This window comes from Monopterus albus, unplaced genomic scaffold, assembly GCF_001952655.1.
Source record: "Monopterus albus unplaced genomic scaffold, M_albus_1.0 scaffold209.1, whole genome shotgun sequence".
NCBI lineage: Eukaryota > Metazoa > Chordata > Actinopteri > Synbranchiformes > Synbranchidae > Monopterus > Monopterus albus.
Window position 1 is genome coordinate 56,708 of NW_018128089.1, and position 9,182 is coordinate 65,889.

The 9,182-nt window shown below is 38.0% G+C and overlaps 2 protein-coding genes across 3 annotated transcripts in view; both read right to left on the reverse strand.

The window, feature by feature from the left end:
- mamdc4 (MAM domain containing 4) overlaps positions 1–2,318 on the reverse strand; it is a 19,239-nt gene extending 16,921 nt beyond the window's left edge. For both annotated transcript variants that reach the window (XM_020618673.1, XM_020618674.1), the window contains exons 1-3: positions 2,150–2,318; positions 1,042–1,128; positions 624–785 (exon numbers count right to left, since the gene is read on the reverse strand). In XM_020618673.1, coding sequence (XP_020474329.1) covers positions 624–785; positions 1,042–1,128; positions 2,150–2,201 — 301 coding nt within the window. In that variant the 5' untranslated portion in view covers positions 2,202–2,318. The remainder of the gene's footprint in view (positions 1–623; positions 786–1,041; positions 1,129–2,149) is intronic.
- Positions 2,319–3,944: 1,626 nt separating this feature from the next.
- On the reverse strand, positions 3,945–6,973 carry phpt1 (phosphohistidine phosphatase 1). Its single transcript, XM_020618770.1, has 3 exons — positions 6,576–6,973; positions 4,692–4,819; positions 3,945–4,439 (listed from the first exon to the last, which is right to left on the reverse strand). Exons 1-3 carry the CDS (start codon positions 6,739–6,741, stop codon positions 4,347–4,349), a joined length of 387 nt encoding a protein of 128 aa, XP_020474426.1. The 5' UTR covers positions 6,742–6,973; the 3' UTR covers positions 3,945–4,346.
- Between the last annotated feature and the right edge of the window lie 2,209 nt (positions 6,974–9,182).

Below are 9,182 nucleotides of genomic sequence, written 5' to 3' on the forward strand. Positions count from 1 at the left end.
GAGATTTTGGGCAACAACCTCCTTCCCTCAGTAAGAGCATTGAAGATGGGTCGTTGCTGGATCTTCCAGCATGACAATGACCCCAAACACACAGCCAGGGCAACTAAGGAGTGGCTCCGTAAGAAGCATTTCAAGGTCCTGGAGTGGCCTAGCCAGTCTCCAGACCTGAACCCAATAGAATATCTATGGAGGGAGCTGAAACTCTGTGTTGCCCAGCGACAGCCCCAAAACCTGAAAGATCTGGAGAAGACCTGTACGTAAACTTGAAAAAATCAGCGGTGTATCAAATACTTATTTACCCCACTGTATATAGTGAAATACTTTTCACTGAGCCCCTAACAGCACAATAACCAGGCACAGCAAGAACTAGGATAGAACTGAACAAAGAAACTATACAATCAAATACAGTGGGCAGAAAGAAGACTGCAAACTAACAGTCTACAGAAGAAGACAGAGTTTATTAAAGCAGTAACTGAAATATTAACTTATTAAAAGAGATCAACTTAACCACAGCTGTTCATAATTGTCTTCACTGTCTCACTAAAAAGGAATCTGTGGGAAACAGCAGGGGGACAAACAGAGATATCAAAATAAAAAGATATACTGACTGTATTCCACTATACCTGTAGCTGTCCCAATGGTGTAGTCAGAGGATGGCCCACTGTTGGGCAGCATGTCCCCTCGCTGATGTCTCTCCCAGCTGTACGCGGCACTGAGGGACTCATCAGTCCATCCACACATTCCTGCATCCTCAAAGTCACACTCAAACCCTTTTCCTCTGTAGCCTTTAGGTGGAAAAGGAAGACAAATGCTCAGAGCCCTTCTTCAACTATCACTCAAAATAGCTAATTGTTACCTGCCAGGCTTTATATTATATCAACACTGTTTATTTACATTTAATGCATAATAAAAAGTTCATTAGTTCACGTGCCAACGTCTGTTGATGGACACTTGGTGAGCAGACATGAGAATGTTGTAATAAACAACTGAGTGTGTTGAGCAGTGTGTTCATGTCTAAATGAATAAATGACTTGAACTCACCACAGTCCTGCTCATCGCTGCAGTCAGTACAGTCACACACAAAGTCACATTTCTTCTCAGGAGCCTGACACGGACAAGAAGCAGCAGCTGAGTGACAAGATGAAACGGAGGGCAGTGTTACTTCTCTAAGATGATTCCATTTAAAATGCAATATTAAAACTGGTCAGTGAAACATCCAGTGCGTGGTCCAACTTTGGCATAAATGGTTTTGTTTTGGTGTCTTTCAGCTGTGTATTAAAATCACAGCAGAACAAATTGCAGCAGCATCCTTTGAAGAAGACTGAGTGCTAGGGCTGAAAGCTCCAGAACAAGTAAGGAAGTAGACCTTGAGTGGAGACTGTTATGTCTACTGGTGTTTCCACGATAAAGAATAACCTGACAAGCTCAATCCATTATGATTTATGTGCAAAATAACCAGTCATCCCAGCTATCAGGATAATAAAAAGGTAGTATATTTTCCTTTCAATGGAAGTGGAATAAAATATACACTACTTTCTCTAAACTGAAAATACTTTGAAGTCTTTGTAAAATCTCACAGATAACTCAGTCCTGATAAGAGAGTCTGGAACTCATTGCTGTTGAAGATTTATGACCACCAGGCTTAAAGGTCAGGGAAAGTTACCAAGTTAACACTAGTGAAGTAATGGGTCTCCTGCACGATATGACAGCTGGAAATCAGACATAACACCATGTAGGAACGTGCATCCTCACATTTACAAAGTGGCAAAATATTCACAAACTGTAGAGTGCTGCAGTAACAGTGAAATAATGATATCAGTAAAATATAACTCATCAAAAAAAAATTTCTTTTTAGTGTAAATTAAAAATGAATGTGAAGATAATATCAAGTACTGTTCATAACTCACTAACTCACTTGTTAGTGAGCACAAGAGAAACTGTCTTAAACTGATTTTTGGCAAAGTCAAAAACTATCTCATAAATTGACATGGCAACAACACAATTACCAGTTGTGTACCTTGTATTTCTAACTCTAGCCCAGACAGCAACATAGTTTCTACATGACAGTAGTATTATTATTATTAAACACACGCACTGGCTGAATGGAGCTTGTGCTCTAAGACAGTAAGATCTAACAGTGTGCTCTTACCCCACAGCAGAACCAGCAGCAGAACAAGGCCTGAGCTCCTCTGGTGTAACATCTTTTCCCCTTTTTCCACCAGATCAGTCTGAACACAACCTGGACAGTGTCTGCTAGGTGATTCTGTCCTCTTCTCTCTCTCTGAGAGATAACAGCTGGACTTTAAATTCACCCAGCATGCAACTGCAACAAACCATCATAAAACAATTTCCAACAAATGACACTACAAATCTGTTTATTGCACAATAACCATAGTAGTTGGGAACAAACATGCAGAGCAAAAATCACTCCAGGCTTCATTATCACTGTGTGAACTTGTTGACTTTCTGCTTCCCAAAAGCACTTGGAGGTAAAGTGCCTAGCTAAAAGGAGCAGAGCTTAGCTCAAAGTTTCCTATATGAAATATGCATTTATCATGTTGGCACAGTGAGAACAGGAAACTTTATTCTGACTTAGAAGTGTGTAGACATTATTCCACCATTTGACCCTTCTGCTATCCTTGTCACACCAAGAAATTTACAAGTGAAACATGATACCAAGCACACTGCATTTTTTATTAGCTGATCGCATTAGTGTTGCATTAGCTTTTTTGTCAGTAATACTGTCTTTGCAGCTGTTTTACCATTGTCACTTTTTACCAAAACGAAGGCATCAAAGTGGCCAGAAATATCTAATTTAAGCCAGTGTTGCCACCAGACCTAAATAAACCATCACCCCCTCACCCAGGCTTATATAGGACTGGTAGAGAGCATCCTCGCTACTGGCATTACAGTCTGGTATGGTAACACCACACAGGCAGAGAGGAAGGCTCTTCAAAGGGTTATTAAAAACTGCAGAGGGGATCATTGGGACTAAACTGCCTGCTATGAACATAAATACACACAGTGCTGTTGCAAAAGAGCAGAGAACATAATCAGAGACCCACTCCACCCAACTCACACTCTGCTCAAACACAAAAACTGCACCCACAGCAGAGAGGACAGTATCATCACACACACACAACCAGAACAAGATTTTACAACAGCGCTTCCCCTGCTGCAGTAAGACTGATGGCAAATACGAAAATGTGAAAAGCCTGTGCAATAACCCCTTACCCTACTAAGTAGAAGACCATATACAATTACACTATGTGCAATACCATGTGCAATATTTGAAATTCCCCATTTTACCTGCTACCTTATTTCTGTACCCACAATTTTATGAGCTGTTTTGTATTCTTGGGTATTCTTGTTTTTTGTATTCTTGGTTAATCTTATATTTATATGTTCGTTAGGTGTTCGTTCTTTTGGCTTTAAACTCTTTACCTGACTCCAGGAGAGCCCTGCACAAGAATTCCTATATGCCTAGACTGTTTATGCATAAATGGAAAATAAAAATCTTGAATACTAAAGTGATTGATCTGCACTTGTTTCCATAAATCCCATCCACACAAGAGCAATGTGACATCTTCCTAGTGCCAATTAGCAGCTAGCATATCCTGTAACCTAGCTCAAAAAGCACACCCTCTAAATACCCCAAACTATTTTGATTTCGATGGCACTAGGCTAACAGCTTCCCCAACTTCTAATCTTTGTGCTAAGCTAGGCTAAGCTAATTCTCAATTCGAGAAAGTGTTTTTCAGCTAATTTGTGGTTTTACACTATGCAGCTTCACTGTTTTGTTTCCATTTCTTATGTCTGAAAATCAGCGGTTCCTGTCGCAGCAAACAGGCGTTCTCAGAAAAAACACTCAGGTAAACCCAATGTGCGCTACCCACCACCAATTTTTTAAGTCTGCAACAGAAAGAAAACAGTATGCAGCCAAATAAAAGGCAGATTTTTAGGAACATTTATGAGACATCACAACAAACATTTAAGGTTGACTTTCCAACACGTCGTGGTCATTAGGTCTGAACCCTGTGACTCTAAAACAAGTCACCTTGCAAAACTGTCATGGCCCGTTATTTTATAAATCAAATTATTTCCTGATAATTTAAAAACAACACTGTTTGCTATATATGTACTCAAACTGCAACACAAACTTCAGGCTTGTTTTCTAGTTATTCACTGCTAAGTGTCAATCTTAGTTTTAGATCATTAATGTGGTTTTAAAAAGCTGCTTATCAGACTCTATGTGGTTTTTAATGACATGTGCTGACTTATCATGGCAGTTCCAGATAAGTGTCAGTCCAGGAGAAAAAAAGTGTGCAGTAGAGGCTCGTTTCAGTTCAGTATCCTTCATTGGCCCAGGTCACCTCATAGTCTGGATACCGAGCCTTCAGTTTCTCAGTAGTCAACGCGTGGTTTGCTCTTCCAAATCCCTGTAATGAGCATCGACACATCAAAGTTCCATTAGAGTGATAAAATAATGTCTGATTTAAACTAAAACAAACATTTTTATCAAACCTGGATTTAATGATATCAGTCATAGTTCCACAACCATCCAGAACAATTATCCTGCAGCTCTATGAAGCTTTTTAGCCTCTTTTGGCTCATAGTTTTGGTTCTAAAGCACAATTACTGTACGTACTGTTACTAACTATCATCTGGATTTTCCTGCACGATTCTCTCACCATGGAATATCCGTAGACGTGGATCTTCTTAGCTTGAGGGTCATGTTTGATCCTCCCTCCTCCGATACACTCACAGTCCAGGTGGCCATCCTTTTCCAGCTCTTCTGAAACCTTCTCATAGATATCAGCTACAAGAAAAACAAGAGGTGAGCGATGCACCACCACTGTGCTTTCTGATATATTTATTCTCTTCATGTCAAAAATTCACCTTTTTATAAATAATAACTCTTAGATTTTGTTTGTAATAAACCTGACTAAAGCCACTAGTGTTTCAGCTGCCAACTGACCATAAAATGTTTTTTAGTTATCACACTTGCCAGTTTGTTCTGTAGATGTGTTGCCTCCATCTAGTGTTCATGACAAGGAAAACAACTTGTTAGACAAACCTGCAGGTTCTGTGCCTAAAACACAAACCTATGTGTGGAAATTACTAGGCTTAAGTTGAATTTTTAATTTCTCTAGGCCTGTGTAGTGTCTACGGCAAATCTAAAGAATCAGAATTAAACAAATGAAACACAGCATTATTTATATGACATTTTTGGTGTGCCATTTATTGTGTGATAATTAAATGAAAGCATTTATTGAATGACAATTACCAAGCTTTTTGTCTTTACTAATTGAATGACATGTTTTTCACTGTGACACAAGGTTTCCATCAAATCAGTACTGAAAACGAAGTACAGTATATTTGAGCAGCAAAAACCTGCAAACAATAAATGCACATATATACACTCACCAACCACATTATTAGGTACACCATTCAATTAAATGTTTGTTAGTGAGGTTATGGTTGAAAGCGGAGTTGTACTGAGAGGTGTCTATACTTTTGTCCACCCCCTTCACATACATGAGAGGATCATAATATTAGGAACACATCTGAAAATAATTGATTTGATACATTTTTGACAATTTCACCAAAAGCTGATACCGTCTGAGCTTCATTAACACAGATGTGACAGCTGGGCTGCTGCATGTGATTACATTCAGTTGCACAAATGCACCCAATAAAAAGCATTTGGTGACTTTAAATGAAAAAAAAAAAACACACACACACACACACACACACACACACAAATGTTTACTGAATTTCACTTTATTTGATTTGTTTGAATTGAGGAGTGTTTAATCTTCCATATGTTTCTATGGTGGCCTTGTGTAAACCCAGGGATACATACTGTATGATACTGCATTGTAGGCTACCTTGGCTTCAAACACTTGTTTCTGTTCATTTCTCTCTGTTTTAATACATATATTTTTAAGATAGTGTTTACTGACCTGTCATTTCCTCATATACAACTTTGACTTTTTAAGTTAAAACTTGACAGTTTATTTTGTTTTTTTTTTACCTGCAGCAAAACTCTACATTGACATACACATATTTAACCAACCTGACAAAATATTTCATTTATATTTTACAATATCTAACAGTGTGTTGTAATTCAACCCGTTTATTAAACTCACAAAGCACAGGACACCAGAATTAGCAGGTCTGATATTTGAGACACTGCTTCAGTTTAATGGTTAATTCGGAGGCAGTGAATTATATTGACAAGGGATTCAAATCTTCATTTATGTATTTATATGGATGAAGAGTGAGTGAATATTACAGAGACCTCTCAGTACAACATAACAGGTCAACGTTTCAACATCACAATCTACAGCGACCCGAAAATGACAATAAAGTTGATTCCTCTCTAAAACTACTTCAGCAAAAAATGAATAATTTCACTTTGATGAACGTAGGTTTTAGTGCGGGACTGTGGTAGGCTATCAGACTGAATTTTTAGCTGTAGCCACGCGTACTGTTAATGTTAGCTACACTGAACGTGTGGGTGTCATGTTTTGTGGGGGGCCCTGTGATGGACCCAGGTGCTCCTGACTCACCGTGGTACTCGGCCCAGCCATATCCTCGGACTATATCTACCTCCGAGTCGTCTCCCTCCTCTCTGCTGTTAACTCTAATCAGGACGTACTTAAACACTCCGGACGGGTCGATGTCTGCCTGAGGGATGTTGGCCATCAGAGCAGCAGCCCTCGTCTGAGTGCACATCTCCAAACTTCTCAGCAGCCACACTAACAAACCGACAAACAAACAAAGCGCACGTTGTTTCTCAACAAACTCCGTGTCTGTCTCTGAGGGGAAAAAAAAATACCCGAAAAACTATCTTATAGTCTAAACTGGATGTATACGGAGCAACATAAACTCATTATGACAGACAGTTCCTGCTGTCACAATTCTTTTCCTTCTGCTTCCTGTTTCCTCTTCTTCTTCTTCTTCTTCTTCCTCTTATTCCTTGTTTGATGGTGGTGGACAAACAGCATTACTTGCAATACCGCCCCCTTCTAAACTGGAGTAGAACGGCTTCTATCTGCTACTTCTATGAAATAACCCCGTGATTATTTATTTTATACTGTATTACTTTACTCAGTCCTGTACCCTCTAAAATCTAAAGATTGCTCTCTACCTTCATCACTGAACTCCTTTGTACCATCTCTTTCAAATTCAATCTATATGCTATTAGTTTGAAGTGCACTTTTAAATAACTCGTTCTCCTGCCAGAACCTTGGACAACTCAAAAAACAAAAACATTCCACTGCTTCCTGTACCCAAAAAAGCAGATCTGATTAAACTGCTATAAATTTTATATATTTATTTTATTTTTAACCATCCAATATAGAATCAATAACACTTCCTTGCTCCTGTCGCTGAGCTTTTCTACCATACAACTACTTACCTGTGTATGTAAAACATATGTAAATTAATGTGAAAGCAATTTACTTGATCATTTATTGCAATTTTAATTAATATATTTTGAAATAAATTGGTTTTTAAAATGCATTTCCCACATTTTCAAAGTCAAGGAGTGATTTGTGGCTACACATAACCAACACCCTTATTTAACTTTAGCATTTTTGGTCTGCTTTCAGGGGTAAATTAAGGACTAATTAGTGATATTTTAAGGTATTCTTGTTTTATAGTGTGATTAGAGAGGCATACACACACACACACACACACACACACACACACACACACAACAAGAATGCTCGAGCGAAGGTGCAGAGAGAAGAAGGTGCAGGGAGAACCTGCTGCTCAGAATAACCACAAATCTGCCTCACACATACTTATTTTAAACACCTTGTCTGAAAAAAGGACCAAAAACACATGACAATGACATCAACTGAGATGTGAAACCAACCATTACTAACATTAAAATAGGTGAAGACTGAGAAAGTTATGTTTAAATTTTTCATAAAGATCCAAGTTATTTTCTAACGTGTTAATGTTTGCATTAATTATTTAGGCAATATCACCAATATCATATTGGTGATATTAAGCAATATCATATTCATCAAAGAAACAATTACAGTTTCTTTACATAAAAATATTTTACTGCTAGAAATGTAGACAGCCATAAATATTACTAACTAACTGATTCCATTTGGAGTTACTGTTCATAAATTCTGTTAGTTTCTTGTATTAATATATTCATTGTCAATGCATCTGAATGAAAGGAGACAATTAAAACATTGCAAGTGATTTGTTTATGTTTTATTGCTTTCAGAATTTGCCACTGTGAGAAGCTCTAAAAGTTTCATCCTACATTGTGAAATGAATTAGGCTGCAGGTTCTTATTAGAAGCTGCTACACAGACATTTCCAGCATAGAAAACCTTGAGCCTCAATAAATATGAAGAGTAGCGTGTGTTTATTTGAGTTCCTTCACCCACTTTTAAGAAACACAGCATCTGATGTAACTGCGTCTCCCATTGGAACAAGTCAATTTCTCAGTAGAGATGAACTGGGCTGCATGCTCTTATTACAAGGCGCTAACGTCAAATGTCCAGCACAGAATAGCTTGAGACTAGCTAAATATGAACATGCATTTATTTGAGTTTCTTAACCCATTTTAAAGAAACACAGCATTGCATGTAATTAGAATATGTTAATTTTCCAATAGAAATTAAATGGGCTGCAGGCTCTTATTAGAACGTACTAAAGACGCTTCATAATACTGCACTGTTTAGACCTTACTATGTAATGTGCCTTGAGATGAATTTTTGTTATGATTTGGTACAATACAAATAAAACTGAATTGAACTGAACTGAATCATTTAAAATTAATCTTTCCAAATTCAGATAATTTCATAGTCTATTCAGAGTTAATTCCACCCTGATCAAATGTGGCTTTAAGGGTTTATTTTAAGTTGGTGTGGCTGTTAAAATACATTTGTTTGCCTGTTGTCCTGCTTCTCAGCCTAGACCTGTCAGGAATATTACAGTGTATCTGTAAGTTTCTGTATTTTAGGTCAAAAGGAGCAAAGAAATTGCACTGCGTGCCTAATCTGCATAATGAAAGCCTCAGCTATGCCTTTTGTCCCACCCCAGCGTTAACAAATTCATTCACAGCAGGAAAATACCTAATACACCAATGCCCCCAAAAAAAGAACTGCATCCATGAAAAACAACAGTGTTTGAAGTTTGGCATGCATA

What these genes read in the sequence shown, in the direction of transcription:
- phpt1 (XM_020618770.1), bottom strand. Translation starts at nt 6,741, where the DNA reads ATGTGCACTCAGACGAGGGCTGCTGCTCTGATGGCCAACATCCCTCAG. An exon ending in TGGCTGGGCCGAGTACCACG is followed by an intron (nt 4,820 to 6,575) that starts GTGAGTCAGGAG and finishes TTTTTCTTGTAG; the next exon opens with CTGATATCTATGAGAAGGTT. An exon ending in ACGTCTACGGATATTCCATG is followed by an intron (nt 4,440 to 4,691) that starts GTGAGAGAATCG and finishes TGCTCATTACAG; the next exon opens with GGATTTGGAAGAGCAAACCA.